Source organism: Biomphalaria glabrata, chromosome 1 (assembly GCF_947242115.1).
Source record: "Biomphalaria glabrata chromosome 1, xgBioGlab47.1, whole genome shotgun sequence".
Classification (NCBI taxonomy): Eukaryota; Metazoa; Mollusca; class Gastropoda; family Planorbidae; genus Biomphalaria; species Biomphalaria glabrata.
In genome coordinates this window covers 3,220,387-3,240,198 of record NC_074711.1, presented here as the reverse complement: position 1 = coordinate 3,240,198, position 19,812 = coordinate 3,220,387, and the positions used below count along the sequence as shown (strand labels likewise).

The 19,812-nt window shown below is 36.9% G+C and overlaps 1 protein-coding gene across 1 annotated transcript; it reads right to left on the bottom strand.

Annotated features, from left to right (window-relative positions):
• Positions 1–509: 509 nt before the first annotated feature.
• On the bottom strand, positions 510–19,183 carry LOC106079524 (melanotransferrin-like). Its single transcript, XM_056007504.1, has 14 exons — positions 18,999–19,183; positions 16,994–17,135; positions 16,347–16,471; positions 15,854–15,955; positions 15,193–15,351; positions 14,454–14,662; positions 13,200–13,527; positions 4,770–5,016; positions 4,482–4,597; positions 4,277–4,393; positions 4,010–4,183; positions 3,363–3,557; positions 3,157–3,232; positions 510–2,009 (listed from the first exon to the last, which is right to left on the bottom strand). Exons 1-14 carry the CDS (start codon positions 19,060–19,062, stop codon positions 1,754–1,756), a joined length of 2,310 nt encoding a protein of 769 aa, XP_055863479.1. The 5' UTR covers positions 19,063–19,183; the 3' UTR covers positions 510–1,753.
• Between the last annotated feature and the right edge of the window lie 629 nt (positions 19,184–19,812).

The following is a 19,812-nucleotide window of genomic DNA, read 5'->3' as shown; positions in this document are numbered from 1 at the left end:
AAAAAAAAAAAAAAATCATTGGCCTCCTTCAGTCGTAAAACGACTGTGGTTCATCTCGCACACTTCCTCTTGTGGCTGTGGAACCACAAATATCGCAGGTTAAGGAGGCTTTTGCATCGGTGGTAGAGGAGCTGGCCATTTTTCGCATAGTCCGTTTTTCTTCCAGGGCTGAGGCCCATGTTCTTTCGCTGTCCATAGCTTTCTTGGTCACCGTCTCTCTCCGTCTGGTGCGGTCTAGAGCTATGTCTTCCCAATGGTCAGTATTGATGTTCACTGATTTGAGGTCCCGTTTTATTACATCTATGTAACGGAGGTGGGGGCGACCAAAAAAAAAAATACATGGCCGATAACATATAATTCTTAGTCTTTCTCTTTCTATCTCCCTATAAATGTATTTAGGTTGGAGACAGACCACAAAACTCTAGTCCACAGACCTATATATATATATGTCTGTAGTCTAATCGTTCTTTCATACACTGACCTAAGTAACAAATACAGGAACAAAAGGGTTTAGAAAAAAAAATATTTATTTTGAGTCTTGATTCATGTACACAATAATAGATTGTTGAACAATTTCAGAAATAGAGTTATTAATAAAAATAATAATATGGAATGTATTTTGACAAAGAAGTTCTAAAACTGAAACTAGTGAATATATGAGAAACAAAAGATTTCATTCAATTGTATAGATAAAAAAACACACAAACACACTCTTCCCAGGCCCAAACACCATCTACACAAACACATACACACATCTTCACAATGATACCATCTTTCTCTTTGCTCACTGTCACACCACACAACCATGCAGAACTCAAGACTCGCTCATCATTTACTTTGATCTCAACAGGAATGTTTTGACAGTTACATTATTACAGACGTCATTTGCGATGGTCTAAAAATAAACCAGCCTAAAAGGCTCATAAAACTGTAGTCTCACGAGTGTATATATCTGTACATAAAAATCATCCCTTGAACATACCCAAGGAATGAAACATTAGGGGTTAACAAGAATACAATACATTTGTTTCATTATAATATAATAATAATAAAAAAAAAATTATAAAATGAAATATGTACATATGTGCAAACAGATGGAATAATAACACTGAAAGTTGATAATTAAACAGAAAAATTGTTAAATATTTAGGTGAGGAATCAGACTTCATAGGCACTTTCTTTAAAAATAAAAAAGCATTAAACTTATTTACTTTCCAAAACAAATATCGTTTGAAAGCAAGATCTTGTTTTCTACTATATAAAGGATGCAGCAAAGAACTGTCTTGTGTAACTTTACGATGTAAATAATTCAATCTACTGGACAATACTATCAACACACAAACCTTCAGGCAGACAGAAATGTGGAGTTTATTATTAGCCTGCTAGCAAAATCCTGGAACTTTTTTTCACAGTAAACACTTAAAACATTATTGAAATAACTTGATGGCGATTGCTTCAAAAATTGAAACATCAAAACATAATTTGAAACATTTCCAAATTAAATTTATAAAAATATAGTATAATCAATTATTAATTGAATTTGTATACAACTAACAACTTCTTAAGACCAGACAAAACTAAAATTATGCATGGACTGAATATGGGTAAACGTTAATCTTATTATATTATTTTCAACATTTTTTAAAGTTAGTGATTGTTTTGCAAAGAGTCTTAAACCAAATGTCAGGTGTCTTAACATTTATTGAAAAAAAAAAAACAGAAAGAGAGAGACATGAATCTAAAGTTCATTGAGCTATAAGTGTTTGAGAAGCATGGAGACCAAAACTACTAACAGACTAACTACAAAACTTGGCCGAAGAAATCCTGCACTGTCTGGATTAACGCAGGTGTACCGATGGAGGTTCTCAATCTGAGCGATGAAAGTTTCGCCCAGCCAGTCCTTGTAGTTTTGACGATCAGGTGAGATTTTCATCAAACGTACAGCAGCATCAGTGAAAATAAGGTCACTGTACCAGATGCCAGAGTCAAACATATGGAAGTCTCCATCGCTGAAAACACAAAAAAAAAAAAATAAATAAAAAAAAAAAAAGCCTAAGTTGAATTATATAATCTACAGAATTATAGAAACATGTTTAAAAAAATACTATAACATGGAAATGTAACAAAAAAAAAATAACACAAGTGTCAAAGCACATGGATTATTTTTTTTTTAACCTATTGATTTAAATTAAAAAACTGGAAAATGTTTTGGGATTCTAGTCAAAAGAAGAATGAAACTTTTGTTCTTTAATTGCCTCCAATGAGCTATTTGGGCTTTTCTAGAAAAATCTTTTGTTTGCTCTAGTGGTCATGTCATAGAACAATTCCTTTATGAGACAGTGAATTATCAAAAACAAAAAAAACAACAGTTTAGAATGTGTCCTTGCTTTCACATAGATTTCAAAAGCTTTGCAATGATTTTAGGGTAAAGGGAGACAAGAAGAATTTTGGAAGTTTGTTATTCTAAGTGAGGTTTTAGTTTTAAGTTTTCTTTGTTATTGCATAAATTACTTTTTTTTTTTTTTTTTATTAAACTGAATCTTTGCATTCATACTAAGTCAGTTCAGTTCAGATTTGTTTCACCCAACCAATGAAAGTTTCATTTATTATCACCAGGGTATTCATGTTAGCCTAAACTGCATTGCATAGTAATTTAAAACAGTCAAGCAAAGGTGATAGGTATATAGTAGAACATCTGTACACAGAAATGTCTTATTTCTAAGTCATCACATGCCTCATTTTGTTAAAACCAATATTTAATGTTTATTAAGGGGTCTATAAATGCATTTGAAAGTAAACCAAGATTGACAGATGTCTTAATCTTTTCAGTCCTGCATTGAAATGAAAACTAACATTTAGGTTGTGACTTCCATTAGACCGAAAATGGTTATCATTTTATTGTGTTAATTGTGAGCATATTAATATATTGCAATAAAGTAACTTAAAAATAATAAATATTTGTTTTTGCAATTGTTTTTTTTTTAATGAAAAAATTTTACTTATTATATCAATATTTTATTGTAAAATGATTAACTAAACCCAGCTCTGCATTAGATCCTTAGGCAAATTTTAATTATCTGCCACACTGACTGTAAGGAATCAAAAGAACATATAATGTAATTATTTCTATTATCTGTTCAAAGGGAAACTACTTACATGTCTGAAGAAAAAAACTGTTGTCCATAGTTCAGAACATTCCAGATGATTTCTTTCTGCTCCTCTGTTTTGGCAGCTGTAAAATGTCATGGGTAAAAAAAAAAATCAGATAACTTCTTGAAGATTGAGGTTATAAAACTAAAGCTAACTTGAGGTGACTTTAACATAATGTAAGTACAGACTTAAACAACTAGCTGGGTACTAACCTGATGTAACTATTGCATTAGCTGGAACTTCCCCTAAGTGGCATTCTTTAAATCTGTCCACATTAAGGCGACGCCCATCCTTGCACAACAGTTCATAGTCGTCAGACCTTCGATTCCTGGCCCAGATGGCATGATTGCGGCCATCTGTGTTGTCTCGCACTGTCAGGTGGCGAACAAAAGCAATGTCACCGCCATCTGGTGAGAAATATTTCTCATAATTTAGTTAAGTAATTTATAAATACAATATGGAATAACCAACCAACCAATTTAGACAAATAACTAAAAAAAAGTATTAATAGAATGACAGTGTCTAAATTACTCAAACTGTTAGCAGAAAAGCAATGTGTCTTTTATTTCAAAGACAAAGAGCTAATTAAACAAAATGTTAAGCTCAAGGACAAAACTATAGGCCTATATATTTGCAAACACAAAGTGTCAATAAGTGTTACATAGAAGATTCACATATCTACTATTTAGAATTTTGCTTTGTATCACAAATAAGAAAAAGTAAAAAAATATAAGATACTTTATAAATCAATTTTCTTTCAAATACTTCTAGCTTCAAAAAACTTAAGTCATTAATTGTGCTATTATTAATAGAATAGCAAAGCTATTTGAAGAAGCATTAAACAGGAAAGGGAACTTACTTTCTACCAAACATCTGAATGCCCCGCTGGTACCATAATAATGTTCCTCACTGTTACGCTGGCATTTTCGATAACCATTTGCACCACATGCTTCACACAGGTTGATTGGACGACCACCAGGATTGTACTCCGTGTCCAGAGATCCAGGTATACAGCTCCGAGAAAAGAGCTCACCTAAATACAAAAGTTGAATCAGTTCATTCTTAACATTTTTATCTCATTTAAAAAGAAGCTATAAAAATGTAAAGTAGCCAACCTCCAACTTACCAATGTTTCTAAAAATAGTACAATCTTTAGGCAGAAACTGTTCAGTTTCGATGAAGATATTGAGTGGAATCACCCAGCCATCTCCTCGACCAATACCCGGCTGACACGATCTTTTACCTGCATAATATTGAGTGTGTCAACAATTTTGTATGTGTAACAATAATAAAACTTCATAAAAATATTAAACTGTCAAATTTAGTGCTACCTTTCATATTGAACAGTGTGGTCTGTTTGTCTGTTTTCTTAGCGGCAGCAACAACTTTAAACTTCATTGTCATATCACCATAATCTTCTGCTGCAAGAGGGATCAGGCCATAGCGACTGGGAGATATAAAAAAATATAAAAGTTTTATTGAAGACGATGAAAATAGAAATTAAACATTTTTTTAAACACAGAGTCAGTGATAAAGGGAATTAACCTCATTACTCTGTAACATGAATGATTTTAAATTGACATTTTTGAATTTACTTAGAGTAAATGAACAGAACTGACCGTCCAGCTATGTATATATCTCCAGCATCCAGGTTGATCAGGTCAGCATCCCCTCTCCAAATCATTTCCATACAAGAAGTTGTATTCCCCCCATACAGACAGTCCATCTCAGGCTGAAGCTCTTTAGCTTTGAAAGCCATAATCATGTCCTCACACTTCAGCTTCTCGGCCATGGAAGTGACACACCAGCGGATGACCTCAGAGGGACAGCGGTTCATGGCAGTCAGCATATCATTGAAAATATCACCTTCAGAGAAGAGCAAATAACATTCATATTCATATAATCATTACCAAGTAAAGGAATTAAATTGACTCTTGCTATTTAAATACAAATTGTGAAGATAGCCAGAGGATAGAAACGAAAGTGGAGGAAATAATAATAATAATAATAATAATAATTTTATTTATAAAGCGCTGTTAACAAACAAAATGTAGGCTCAAGGCGCTGTAACAACATTACAAACATAAACACAACTGCCGAAATAACAGTTAATCTAAAAAAGTTTTAAACAAGTAGGTCTTAATGTTCTTCTTAAAAGTGGTATAGCATGTTGTCTGTCTGAGATCAATGGGGAGTGAGTTCCAAACCTTTGGTCCGTGAACTGAAAAAGCACGCAGACCGTAGCTTTTGAGGGAGAAACGTGGCACTACTAAAAGCGTTGAGTCCATTGAGCGCAGGGTTCTCTGGGGGACATATGGAGTAATCAGTTCGCTAAGGTACAAGGGCATCTCATTGTTATATATACACTGATGACAAAGTGTGGCGACCTTGTAATCGATTCTCGCTTTCACGGGAAGCCAATGGAGCCTGCGCAAGAGCGTAGTAGCAGAATCTTGTCTAGTTTTTTTAAGGACTATTCGAGCGGCGTTGTTCTGTATACGTTGCAGCTTGGCTATTTTGTCATCAGGTATACCTGCTAGCACGGCGTTGCAGTAGTCAAGGCGGGAGAGTATGAATGCCACAGCTAGCGTTTTTGTTGACTCCGTTGTTAAATATGGTCGGATCTGGCCTAATCTGCGCAGCTGCAGATAAAGACCTTTGCAGAGCTGATTTATGTGTGGGTCGAAAGATAGTGTTGAGTCGAAGAAAACTCCGCACTACATGGACAAAAGGAACATGGCAGTTCGTGATAAAGAGAGAATCTGTGCTTTCAACTTTTGAGACATTGTTCCTAGTGCCAATCTTAATTATTTCTGTCTTGTCTTCGTTCATCTTGAGTTTATTTTCAACCATCCAATCGCTCACCCTTGCAACGGTACCACTGATATTCTCTGCCAGATGGGACACCTCTGAGGGTACTGATGAATCGTATAACTGTGAGTCATCGGCAAAGAAATGGTATAAGATGCCGGTTGGCCGTATGACACCGCTGAGTGGATATGTGTACATAGTGAACAGTACTGGGCCTAGAACTGATCCTTGGGGTACTCCGTACTTCAAAAGTAAGCTTGTTGATTCCGTCCCGCTAACAACGACACTTTGGGTGCGTTCCGTCAGGTAGGATCCAAGCCACTTTAGGACGACTCCTGCTAAACCAAAAGTTGCAGAGAATCTGGCCATCATAATTTCATGGTCTAGCGTATCAAAGGCTGCGGACAAGTCCAGCATAGAAAGAATTGATATGTGGCCTTTGTCGGAATTGTGAAGTAAGTCGTTTAGTACCCTGACCACTGCTGTCTCTGTGCTACGGCACTTCCTATATGCAGATTGAAATTCTTCCAAGAGACAGTACTGTTCAAGATGAGAAAGAATTTGCACTAACACGATGCGCTCCAGAAGCTTTGACAGGAAGGGAAGATTTGAAACCGGGCGATAGTTTTTTAGACATTTCGGGTCAAGACTGGATTTCTTTAATAAGGGCCTGACAAGTGCATGCTTAAATTGCTGTGGCACAATGCCTGAAGTCAGTGAAGAGTTCACAATGTTGGTAATTGTAGGTACAAGCTCATCTAAACATTCAAGGAGCAAGGAGGTTGGAATGGGATCAAGGTCACATGACTTATTTGGCATCTTCAAAATAGTACTTTTGACATAATCTTCAGATACACGCTGAAACTCGCAAAAAGGAGTATTTTGAAAAATTGGAGAGTGGTCAAGCTGTGATGAGAGGGATGGCATGTCATTTCTAATCTGCTCAATCTTCCCAATGAAGAATCTATTGAAGGAATCAGGAAGTTCAGATAATGGGATAGATGACGGCAAACGTTCGTTATTTGCTCCCCCTAACATTTCAGCGGTGATCCTGAATAGCTCCTTTGAAGAATCAGAATTTTCGATTTTTTGTCGAATATGACTAGCTTTTGCATCTCTAATCATACGGTTAACCTTGTTTTTTTCTCGTATGTATATTTGTCGATGTATCGTCAGACCTGTCTTTTGAAATGTACCTTCGGCACGTCGGCGAATAAGTTTGGCAGTCTTTATGTCTTCCGTCAACCAGGGTGCAGATGGCCTAACTGAGACTGTACGAGTGACAAGAGGTGCATGGCTGTCCAGCAACTTTTTCAAGCAAGAATTGTAATTGCTGAGAACGTCTGTGTTGCTCTGTTGCAACAGCAAAGAGGTCACGTCCATTTTGAAGGAGGCAATATCTATGGCTTTAAGTTTACGGGAAGTCACGTTTTTCTTTGGCCTTTTTGCTTTTGATAGGCGCATTTCAAAGTTTACGAGAAAATGATCTGACAAGCCGCGGTCTGAGACATTGAGTTTGGCTACAAGCTCACTTGCATTTGTAACAATCCAGTCAAGAGTATGGCCTTTGACGTGTGTCGGAACATTTATCAGTTGGTCTAAGTTGCGATCCTTTAGCGCATTTTTCAGCGACATCGCGTATGTCTCATTTTCACTGTCAAAATGCAAGTTCACATCGCCTATGACAAATAGATCTTTTGTTGATATGTGACTGTCAAGGAGGTCTTGAAATTCTTCGATGAAAACTTTTGTTGTCAGTTTATTTCTCTTGCTTGGTGGTGGGCGGTACAGGAAAATAAAAGTCAGTGTTCTACTGTGGTGGGAAAGGCGAAACTCGCACATCTCAAAGGTCGTGTACGTTGAGCTTTCAGGTCTTATTGTTACATACTTGGCTAGACTATCTCTGTACAGTATTGCTAAGCCCCCTCCGCTGCCTGTTTTTCGAGGTAGACTCTTTAAAATAAAGCCTGGGGGCGTTAGCTCAATGGTTCTTGGCTCATCACCAACTTCTTTAAACCATGTCTCACTAAGGAAAACGATGTCGTAGCTATCATCAGTGATGGTGTCTGCAAGCTCAAGGGTTTTGTTACTGCATGACTGGGCATTGAGGTGCATTATTTTAAGCAGACTGGAGGATATAGTCACCAGAGGCGTAGCACATTTTGAAGACACCGGAGGAGTAATATCCCGAATTATAGGTTTTTGATGGGGACATCTGACCTCTGTTGTGTGAGGAGCAATAGGGGTGGGGTGGTTAATAAAACAGTTTAGTAGGGAACTGCTGAACTCTGTCGTAGAAGAAATGACAGGGGTAGGGGTGGGGTTAACAACACAGTTAAGAGTCCTGGAAACTGTGTGACATGTATCTGTTGAGTTGAATTGCGGTAGGTTATACCATAGGCGAATAAGACGCCCAGCCCTAGACCCACGAACTGTCGGCAGTTTACGCCCGATGCCAAGTCGACAAATATTTCGGAAAACCTCGCTGTCTAGTCGTGATTTGAGTAACACACATGTGCGTCCTATGCGACGCAATAGATTAGCGTCCATGACTCCAGTATGGTGATTTGACACACTAGGACTGATGACACACAGGTTTGCGCTCCGACTGCTATGTAGTGGCCACGGTACACGGTTTTACCAAGCACATCAATCCCTCGGGCTATGAGTATCACTCTGTTACTGTTTATATAGATGCTTGTTAAACTAAAGGATAGTAAATGAATACAAAAACTAATTAAATTTAATTAACGTGACTTAAATCTATCAAACTAAATACACCAATCTATAGACGAAATCAACACAAATCTAATGGTATAAGAAAGATCACTTAGCTCTAGAAAATAGCAACACAAAAATCCTCCAAAACGAGAGACGAAAAAACACGACTGCTGCCTGCTGGCGCAACAAAAACATAAAACCTTGGCTGTTTTCTTTGAATGAGGTTCAATTCCAATGATAAAATTATACAATGTCAATATTGATGAAAACAAAAAAAGAGCAAACTAACTAGGCATTTGTTTTCTTAAATATTATTATACAATACTAATACAGTTCAATGCTTTAAAACATTCTCTATTCTAGTGATTCCAAGCCTTCTTCAGCCCACAGGCCATATAAATTCCCAACACAATTGCCCTGAGCCACATTAGGCAATAATAGAAATTAAATAGAGCAGACACCAATTTTGTTAAGAAAAGCTTTGTATCCAACATTATTTCATTAAATCTTCCTTTCATATCAGATTTCTTCCATCACTTTTGGCAAGAATTATTGTAAGCATTTAGCATCACGCTAGTTTGCAATCTTCTCCATCACAATTTGTCTCTTTTGGTAAATTTCCTTGAAGTAACTTCGAAACCTTTTCTTTGCTATCTGAGCCAAAGATGCAGCCACACTTGTGAATTGTTTCATAATGCTGTTTACAGACTTTATGTTTAACAAAAACAGCCATATTTTCTAAATATTAACATGTTGGCTTGTTATCAGTAAAAATCTGCCACTTTTCTTGGAATTGTCTACACTCAGAGCCAACTTTAAGTTGATTCAGCTTTCCCATTTTATCAACATGCAAAGGAATAGAAAGGTGCCAGTTGTGTCCATCATCTGTTAAGCACGACCATCTCAAAGATCCAAGATATAAAACTATATTACAATGAGATATATCTATTTAGTGTACTGTAGATGGAATTTTTGATGGGTTGGATAGCCATCAGGCAGTTTTTTTTGTGAATTCCTGCTCTATTTGGTATTCTTTTAATCAAGAAAAAAAAAAAACCAAAAAAAACCCTAAAATGATCCAAAACTCCGCCATATGCCGGTCCCAAGCCCGGGTGAGAAAGGAGGAGGGTTTGGCGTGGGGGCTAGCGACCCTACCCTGTAAAACCACTATTGCTACAGAAACGGCAAACTCGACACATAATGAAAACTATACATGCGGCGAGGGCGCCAAACCCTGATGACGGTGTTGGATCAAAGCCAACTGGAAGTCCAATACCCGATACATGGCAAGCCTTTCAACGCAAGGAAACCGACTCTTATAGGCACTCAGGAATGTAAGAACCCTGAATCAATGCGGTAAGCTGGCCCAACTTTTAAGAGAGTTTGACTCTTACCGGCTGGACATCCTTGGGATCTGCGAGATGCGGTGGACATCAAGTGGACAAATAATCAATGATGGCAAGATAATAATACACTCAGGACATGACAAGGAGCACATTGGTGGTGTAGGAATCATCATGTCTAAAATAGCAGCTTCAGCGCTAATTGCTTGGAAGCCGGTCAGTGACCGCATCATTACAGCTCGACTCCAAACAAAGCAAATTAAAGTCACTACCATCCAAGCTTATGCCCCTACAGAGGATGCAGAAGATATCATCAAAGATAATTTCTATAATCAACTACAAACCACTCTTGATGAAACACCTACTCACGACCTAATTCTACTGATGGGAGACTTTAACGCCAAAATCAATCCCAACCGGCTTTGAATATGTAATGGGACCATATGGCTCTGCAGAAAACATCAGTGATAATGGCGAGTGCTTGATTTCTCTCTGCGCATCCAACAGCCTTTCAATTGGAAACACATATTTTAAGCACAAACAAATACACAAAAAAACCTTCAACGAGATAGATTACATTTGCATCTCCAAACGATGGAGGTCATCTCTGTTAGACGTGCGGACCCGCAGAGGAGCTGATATTGGCTCAGACCACTACCTTGTCAGTAATGTAAGCTCCGATTGAAACGCCAACCAAAACGAGCCACACGACCCCGCCCATTTAATGTAGAGAAGCTTAAAGACGGCAATACTGCAGCACAGTTCCAATTGAAACTAACGAACCGCTTTGAGTGGGCCAACTTCAAAGATACCACTATTGGGTGCGCGGAAGAAGTTATCGGAAGGAGGCGAGGTTCATACAAGGAACGGTGGATACAAGACAGAACGTGGAAATTGATTGATGAGAGGAAAGAGGCCAAACGTAGACGAGATCAGAAAAATGAAACACAGGATCACAGCCTAGCGGAAGAAGCCTATAGGGAAGCAGATCTGAAAGTAAAGAGAAGCTGTCGGCAAGATAAAGGGGACTGGATTGAGCAGAAGGGACAAGAGGCACAAGCAGCTGCAAGCAGAAATGACACAAAAACCCTCCATCGTATTGTCCGAGATCTCACTGGAGCAAAGAGTGGACATGGGGCACCAATAAAAGACAAGCAAGGTAAAACTTTGTTAATGAAAGAAGAACAGGATGCAAGATGGGTAGAGCACTTTCAAGAGACCCTTAACCAACTGTCGCCCGACCTAACTTACATATTCAAGGACCCCTCTCCAGACTATGATCTCAAGGTCAAGACAGACCCAATAACTGCTGAGGAGGTTACCATGGCCATTGCAGTGCTAAAGAATAACAAAGCACCAGGACTAGACATGATATCAGCAGAAATGCTAAAATATGGGGGACAGTGCATTGTTTACAGAATGACTGATCTCTTAAATCTCTGTTGGCGAACTTCAAAAGTCCCAGAGGACTGACAAAAGGGAGTAATTGTAAAGCTTCCAAAAAAGGGCAACTTGGCAGACTGCAACAACTGGAGGGGCATTACTCTCCTCTCTGTCCCAGGCAAAGTTTTCAGCACTGTTTTGTTGAGACGGCTTCAACAGTCTGTAGATGAAAGGCTCAGAGAAGAACAAGCAGGTTTCCGAAGAGGCAGATCATGTACAGAGCAGATTTTCGTTTTACCAAATATCATAGAACAAAGTCTTGAGTACCAACAACAGCTAACGATCAGTTTCGTGGACTTCAAAAAAGCGTTTGATAGTGTCCACCGAGAATCACTATGGAAAATAGTTAGAGAGTACGGTATCCCAGAAAAATTCGTCCAGATCCTACGACACCTTTACAGTCAGTCTAGTTGCTGCATTAAAACAGAAGAGGGAACAGAGTTTTTTACAATCGAGACAGGTGTGAGACAGGGGTGCATCTTATCTCCCTTCCTTTTCCTCCTAGCCATTGACTACATAATGAGGAGAGCAATGAACCAGACTGCCTTTGGTATTCCATGGCATGATCAACTCCGATTGACGGACTTGGACTTTGCTGATGATGTTGCACTACTCGGGGCTACAAATAAATGCATTCAAGAAATGACGGAGAGCCTAGACAGAGAGGCACCCAAAATTGGCCTCCGCATAAACTTGGATAAGACCAAAATTATGTGAGTGGGATATAAGGCAAAGGGTGTCCCCGTCAGACTTGGCGAGTCAAAGCTTGAAGAGCTGGACAAGTTCACGTACCTTGGCAGCATCATAACAAATGATGGAGATGCTTACCATGATATAGCGTGCCGAATAGGAAAGGCAGGGAGCATTTTCCAAAGGCTGCAGCCTATTTGGACTAGCCAAGCCATTGGACTCGAGACAAAAATACACCTTCTCAACACAATCGTCATTCCAACTGCTACATATGCATGTGAGACGTGGAAGTCATCTGTCAAAATAGAGAAAAGACTAAATGTGGCTCAACAGAGATGGCTGAGACGGATTTTGGGAGTCAGTTACACAGACCGGATCTCAAACAAGGAAATCCTATGCCGAACTGGGAGTAGAACATTTAGTAAGGTTGTGACTGAGCGTCGCATGAGGTTTGCGGGACATGTTCTATGTCAAAATGAATTACGCACACCAAGAGTTGCGATAACATGGAAGCCAAAACGAGGAAAGAGCTAACAGGGACGTCCTCGTATTACCTGGCGACACACCTTCATGGAGGACCTCAGAACAGTGGACACCAGGTGGGAGGAGGCTTCAGACATTGCCAGTGACAGATCATTATGGAGACAGCTTGCCGCCCAATGCGCCGAACGGCGCGCGAGGACCTAAGTCTAAGTAAAATGATCCAAACAAACAAAAATAAATAAAAAAGAAATGCAGATCATCACAAATTAAAATTCACTTCTATAAAAACCTGGCCAAATGATATATCAGCATGATACGAGGATAAAAACATATCTTGTTCCATATGCCAGGACATCTTTTACAAGTGCCTTTTGAGCATGAAACAATGAATTGTCTCAGTCAGCCTGGAAAACTGATGACTTAAAAGAGATTTTAAACATCTAATTAACACAACATGTCTGTGTTGATGTGACAATATATGTAGGTCACACCTAGGACTAAGTAGTCATGTGAAGTACTGCACTCTTATATAATTGGCATAATATTTTTTGCACTTACCGACCCATGTGTAGTAGGTATCAGTTCCAATATCAATCAAAGTCTGTGTTGTGTCTGAAAACATTAAGTTCTTCCTAGTAAACACTCGCTTGAACACGTCCACAGGGTAGGAACTCTCAGAATTGAAGATTTGAAAAGAGCTGCTTAACCTGCCTCCTCTACCAAAGAGCTGCTGAACAGTTAATAGAAAGTCTTTATAACCTTTGACAATGTCAGGCTCTCTGACGGCTGATGTCAGGATGACATTTGATGTCACCTGCCCCCAATTACAAGTTGCGTAATCGGTCACAGCTGCAGTCTTACCATCTGGACACAGGAGTTGATAACTCTGAGAATAACAAAAATATATAATAGAGACAAAATAAAAAAAACTGGATTCCTTTAAATATACTTAGTCCTCCTCTCTTCTGCTATGTGGATATAATCAAACATGATCTTAAAATAGTGGGTATAAAAGTTGACTACTGGGAAGACACAGCCCTAGACCAAACTAAGTGGAGAGAGGCGGTAATGATAGAGAGACACCTACAGTCAAGTAGCAATGTCCTCAGTGCTGAAAATAAAAAAAATATGAGCCAAACAGAAAATTCTTCTAACACCCAAGCATCGACTCAAAGCATTGCTTTTAAAGGTGAATCATAGTCTTTCTATAACTGAAGGTGGCCAATAGGGCCAACACGTTAACTTAAAGGACACAAATACCTAACAAACTTCCCAACTGTTTTCATTACCTCTTTGTAAAGGTATGTGTATACTATATGATCCTAGTAACCCACTGGGTTAAACATTCATGACAGAATGACTGGCTGGATTAATTATGTAATAGAGTTGTTGATAAAAAGGTTTGTTAGAGCATATGATTGTTTATATTTGAGTGAGTAATGTGTTAGTAACATGTAGACCTAGGTTCCATATAAAGGTTTATTACTTAAGGTGATAATGTATGTTTGTTTTACTAGTTTTGAATGCTCCTTCAGAATTGAAAGATTATTAAATCCTAGCCCAAACCTCTGGCAGGATGATTGGGGATGGTGATTGACAGGGTTTAAACCCAGGACCAACGAGACAAAAGTGCATACCACATGACCAGGCAGCCATCTAATGTAACTTCAAATAAACATACTAGCTCCAAAAAAAAATTGTTAGCAGCGTTTTGGTAGATACCCTGGTACAGAATTTATAATTTAAAAAAATGGATATGAAACTAGACTTAAAAATTATGAGGTTCTACAACTACAGGTTAGCCACACTCACTGCAGGATCTACATTGATACTAGATATTTCAGAATTGTTTGCAAGGCTCTGGATGATGTCAAAGATGTCATGTCTGACGAATGCCAACTGCCCTTTGCCCTCAGCCACGCACCTAAAGGCACCGTCATACCCAGCAAAAGTGTCACTAGTTGTACAGAACTCTTCATTCTGTCCAGTACACAACTCACAAACTGATGTCGGGTTGTTTCCTGTAAAGTATTTAAGTATTTATAGTTCAGTGCTTTAGTTGACTTTGGCAAAAAATGTATCACTACAACAAAGAAAAACATAATACTTTCCTGTTCAATATTTATTTAGATCATTTTGCCTTATGAACACATTCTTAAAAGTCTGATATAATTTAGCACTTTGCTTATTTTATTTATGTTTGTTAAAAACACTTTATAAATTGATTTGAAGGTACAATCTCATTATCAATATTTCTGAAGATGGCCAAATATTTTTTTTTCAAAAGCTGACTCAGGAGAAGTTGGGCTCAACTAGTTTTTGTCTTGACTATATGTGTTAGGATGAACTTTTTTTTAAATCCTGAAACCCTCATAGTTAATTCTTCCCTTTTAAATGTGTTGAATTTACATTCTTGAAAAGAAATATTGACTATATTGTTACTTTTGTACTGTGAACTGCAGCTCCCTATACATAAGACTTACAGCCTTGCAAACATCATATCCAGCAAGATTTAAGTGTAAAATGATGTTTAAGATTCTGGTTTACTTACCATAAGGATTGTAAAATGATGTCAAAGAGCCTGGCAGACACATCTTACCCAAAGCAGAGGCTACCGCCTTGACCAAGGCATTACACTCAGTGATTTGTATGTAGTTGTTCTTTAGTAGTGTGCCAATCGGGTAAACCCAGCCAGCAGCCATTCCAATACCTAATAAAGAACATCAATTATTATTAAGTCCCATGTTTGTTCTTGACATTGTATTTGTACATGTATTCATACATCAGTAATTATCTACAACCAGAAATTATGTTTTCACTAAATGGTCATTTATTTGCTTTATTCAAAAAATTTTTAACTGCATTATATTATAGAACCTAATTTATGATTATTTTTGTAGAACATTTCTGCTTTTTTTTTCAAACATTAGTTTTTTTATTTAATTATAACACAAAAATGCAAAGAGTGTTTAAAATTTAACATTCAATAAAGCCCAATGCTCATAATAAATGAATAATTTGGGACAATTTCAATTTAAAAAAAAATGTTTGAAATAAAAAAAAAAATCTCAAAATTATCAAGTTCAGAACTTTTTTCACAAAGAAATTTAATGCTTAGTAATACATTCAGCTATACGCTCACAGAAAAGAAAACAAACATTCAGAAGCCAATTGAAAAGATAAAATAAAAGGCTTAAAAAAATAAAACTTACCAGAAAAGCATACTGAATTCCCACTTAAAGATCTCAGATCTATACTGGTGCCTACAGCTACTAAAGCAACCGAATACAAAGATGGTCTATCAGTTGTTGTAGCTGAAATAAAATAAACACAAAAATTTTAACCAAGGACCAGGTCTAAACATGGTGTCAGCAGAAAAGCTAAACATGGAGGACAATAGATTGTTGATAAATGAACGATCTCTTAAATTTTTGCTGGCCAACATCAGAATTACATGAAGACTGGCAAAATGGGGTGATAATAAAACTCCAGAAAAAGGACAACCTGGCAGACTGCAACAATCAGAGAATATTACCCCCCTTTCAATTCAGGACAAAGTTTTAAGTACTTTTCAGTCACGATGACTGCAACAAATAATTTGATAATCACTGAAATACTTATACATAAACACTTTCATAATGACTTGAAATTAGACAAACAGCAATACATATTAGTGACCTGTTAGAAGATATTTCTTTTATTTACCTGTGTCATATTTCTCTGCCATGATAGGCATCATGTTGTGCTGCCGACCTGCATAGTAGCCCAGACCTGAGTCAAAGTTGATCAGGTCAGCCTGATCTGTTTCAATCAATTCCATGCAAGAAAAGCTAAGAAAAATAAAAGAGAACTTATTAACTAGCCAAATATTATAACAAAGTCAAGCTTAAAAAAACAACAAATGTTTGTATGAGATTCTTTAGATATGAAACCTGCTTTATGCCTTAGTATGAAATATATCAAGTAATTTACAATTAAAATGAATGTCCACTTGTTCAGCAAGTTGATAGATTGAAACTTAGAAATTTTTTTATTAAGGTTGAGAGTTATCAATTATTTTCCAAGATAAAACAAGTTGCATTTCTAAAAAAAAAAATCTTAAAATGCCCTGTGAATTATTTTAATGAAACGATTAATTGTAAAATTATATAAAATAACTTTCATTCGGCATTTAAAATCTATAAAATATTTTTTTAACAACAAAGAAACCATTCTTAAATAAACTTGATTCTCCTTAGATATTAATATAAATGTGGCTTATAATTGTGGATCATAATGATATTATGAGCCATAATAATACTAAGTAACTGGCTTTTCTTACAAAAGTTCAGACTAAATATAAATAAACATACACATCTTGTGCACTGATACACTGGAAATCTTCTGGTAACACAGCTGATAATGTTTTGTTCGCTTGCACTGCCTTCTGAAGCTCTGCTTTCAATTGAGCACATTTCACCTCTTCAGCTTTGTTGGTTACACACCACCTAGTGGCTAAATACAGACAAGGGGCATTAACTCTCAACTGAGAATGGCATAGTAGCATGGATACATACAATACACACATTATGTAAAGTAAAAAAAGTAAAGTTCCCCATTTCAGACCTTGCGATGTATAGGGTAGACGATGTTAAGGTCATCTGTTTCTTTGGTTAACATTTAACGAGCAGGGTGTCATGTGGCCAGCACAACCAACAACCGCCTTACATTCCCCGACTTAAGTCAGAGTTAGGTGGCAACCTAAAAATCCAGATATATTCCAGTCTTCACAGAGATTCGAACTCTGGACCCAAGGTTGAAAGCCAAGCGCTTAACCACTCAGCCCCCCCCCCCCCCCCCAAGCACGTTATATGATCATAATAAATATGTAATAATAATCATTTTGTTATGAGATGGAGGCAGAGTCAGATTTACAACAGCACAAGACTGTGCAGGTCCAAAAGGCCTTACCTTTGAACTGGGCCTGCACATTTCGAAAAGTACTCTTTATTTTCGCTTCACAATAAATCGTGCTTTTTACATTTGAGTAGTTAATTCTAAACATTAAATCAAGTGCGTTTATATTGAAGCTTGAAGAGTGTAGGGGACTCCAAAAATATACTGCCCAGTATCAAAAAGTATGCCATATATATATTATAAAAAAAAAAGAAGTAAGTAGGCCTACTTGTAAATTAAATATAATTTTTCTTCGTTTAAAAAAAAAATTATTTAATATACAATGTATATTACAGTAGCCGAAAAATGTCAATTTTTAGGTTTTATGCAATTTAGTAAATCCATAGTAGATTATGGCACACTATAAATGGCGACTTTTTAACCATGACAGTGTTGTTTTCTGTAAAATTTAAAATATTATTGGTAAAATGAGAAAATAATTAAAAAAAAAAAAAAAAGAAAAAAAAAACAACCAATGTAAAGTTGCTAAACAGTCAAAATATAAAAATTTCATTTTTTTTTTCTTTTTTGTGGGTGCCCTTTTCCCTGGGCTATAAGCCCGCCTGCCCCCTTTAAATCCAGCCCTGAGCATATTTCCTTATTATAATTCACACACATTCTTTCAGAAATGTTCTGGAACAGTTGGTTGTGCTGGCTACATGACAACCTCATAATCCAGGATGGCTGCCTGGTCGTGCGGTTTGCACGCTGGACTGTCGTTCAGTTTTATTGATGGTCCCGGGTTCAAACCCTGCCCGCTCCCATCCCCCGTCGTCCTGCAGGAGGTTTGGACTAGGAAGTAATTATCTTCAACTCTGAAGGAACATCAGAAACATGTAAAACATTTTACAACAAAACATCTGTTAATTAATATTCATTGTCCACAGATACTAAACTGGTTAGCCTTCGATCAGAACTTGTCATTCACTCAAAAGTTTTCTAGCTCTAGACTCTAGATTATTCTAGCTTTATCAACAGTGATAGTGTGCATACATCTGCCAATAAAATTTTAAGTAGATCTAGTCTATACTATGTATTTTTACTAGACTAAATACACACAGCTCGTCAGATGAAAGACTAAGACTAAAACATGGAGGTCTATCTGAGTCTAGCTAGAATCCTAGATCTACTAATGAGTCTAATGACTCTAGACTAGTCTAGACTCTAGCTTCAAGCCTAGCCTTTTTTAGCTTTTACTCCTTTATCATAAATTTATTACTTACTATTTTATGTATATAAAATATGGATGTTGGTCTTAAACTTTAATCTATAGGCTCTTAATTATTGGACAAGTAAACTAATTAGGCTTTAAATATACGGGATAAAAGTTTCAGGAAGTGATTGTTGACATTTTCTCATTCAGAACACTCTCATATAATTTTCTAAACTTGAGGATTAATAGATCTATACAGAGACACTTACGTCTGTCAGCAAAGGAAACATAAACTAAGGATAGAATAAGAAGTGCCACTGCTGAGGCTCTCATTCTTAAAGATGTTTAATGTAAAATCTCTCAGTATAAATATTTTTAGACTCCTGTCACCATTTAGATCTATTTATCCGTAGGTAGATCATCCATACTGTTGCAACCTAATAACACACAGGTGTTTTCAAGCGACAAGTATAAATCCGCGATAAAAACGAGTTTTTCAGATCAAATGTGAGATAGATGAGTCACGCCTTTTAATAATTTTATAGATTTAAAAAAAATCAATTACATTTTTAAAAAAGCAACAATTGCTTAAACAATTTAGATTCTATACAAGGTAAATGAAGATTTAATTTTAGTTTTGTTAAGGATGCGACCTGGCGTAGTGATTAAACAACTATCGGGAACTACAGGTATAGACGACAAACGCGTTTGAGACATGTGAATATTTAGGTCAGTGTTACGGTGGTCTCCGCGGAAAACCTCTTATTCAGTTACTAGCTATTGGTTTCTCGCATGTTTATTTATTTATTTTTAAAGATTTATTTATGTTTGTTGTATTTCAATCATGTACCAAAATTTCACCAGTTGATTTCATTCTACTGTCTTCTGTGATAACCTTGCTGTCTCATTCAGTGTGAGGTCCCACATGTTTTCATCCATCGTTTATCTATATAGGCCTATTTTTTCTACGCTTCGCTTTATTTGTCCTGGTATTTTACTTTGCAGTTAAAACATCTAGATCTAGTGTTTCTTTTCAACATTGAGCCACGAGAATGAAAAGCTAAGAAGAATTAAAAGTTTCAC

Bases quoted from the DNA above. Each gene is read 5' to 3' on its own strand.
- LOC106079524 (XM_056007504.1), bottom strand. From the start codon at position 19,062: ATGAGAGCCTCAGCAGTGGCACTTCTTATTCTATCCTTAGTTTATGTT. The intron at 15,956-16,346 runs GTAAATAAAAGA...ATTTTATTTCAG, and splicing joins GGCAGAGAAATATGACACAG to CTACAACAACTGATAGACCA. The intron at 13,528-14,453 runs GTGAGTGTGGCT...TGTTATTCTCAG, and splicing joins GTATCAATGTAGATCCTGCA to AGTTATCAACTCCTGTGTCC.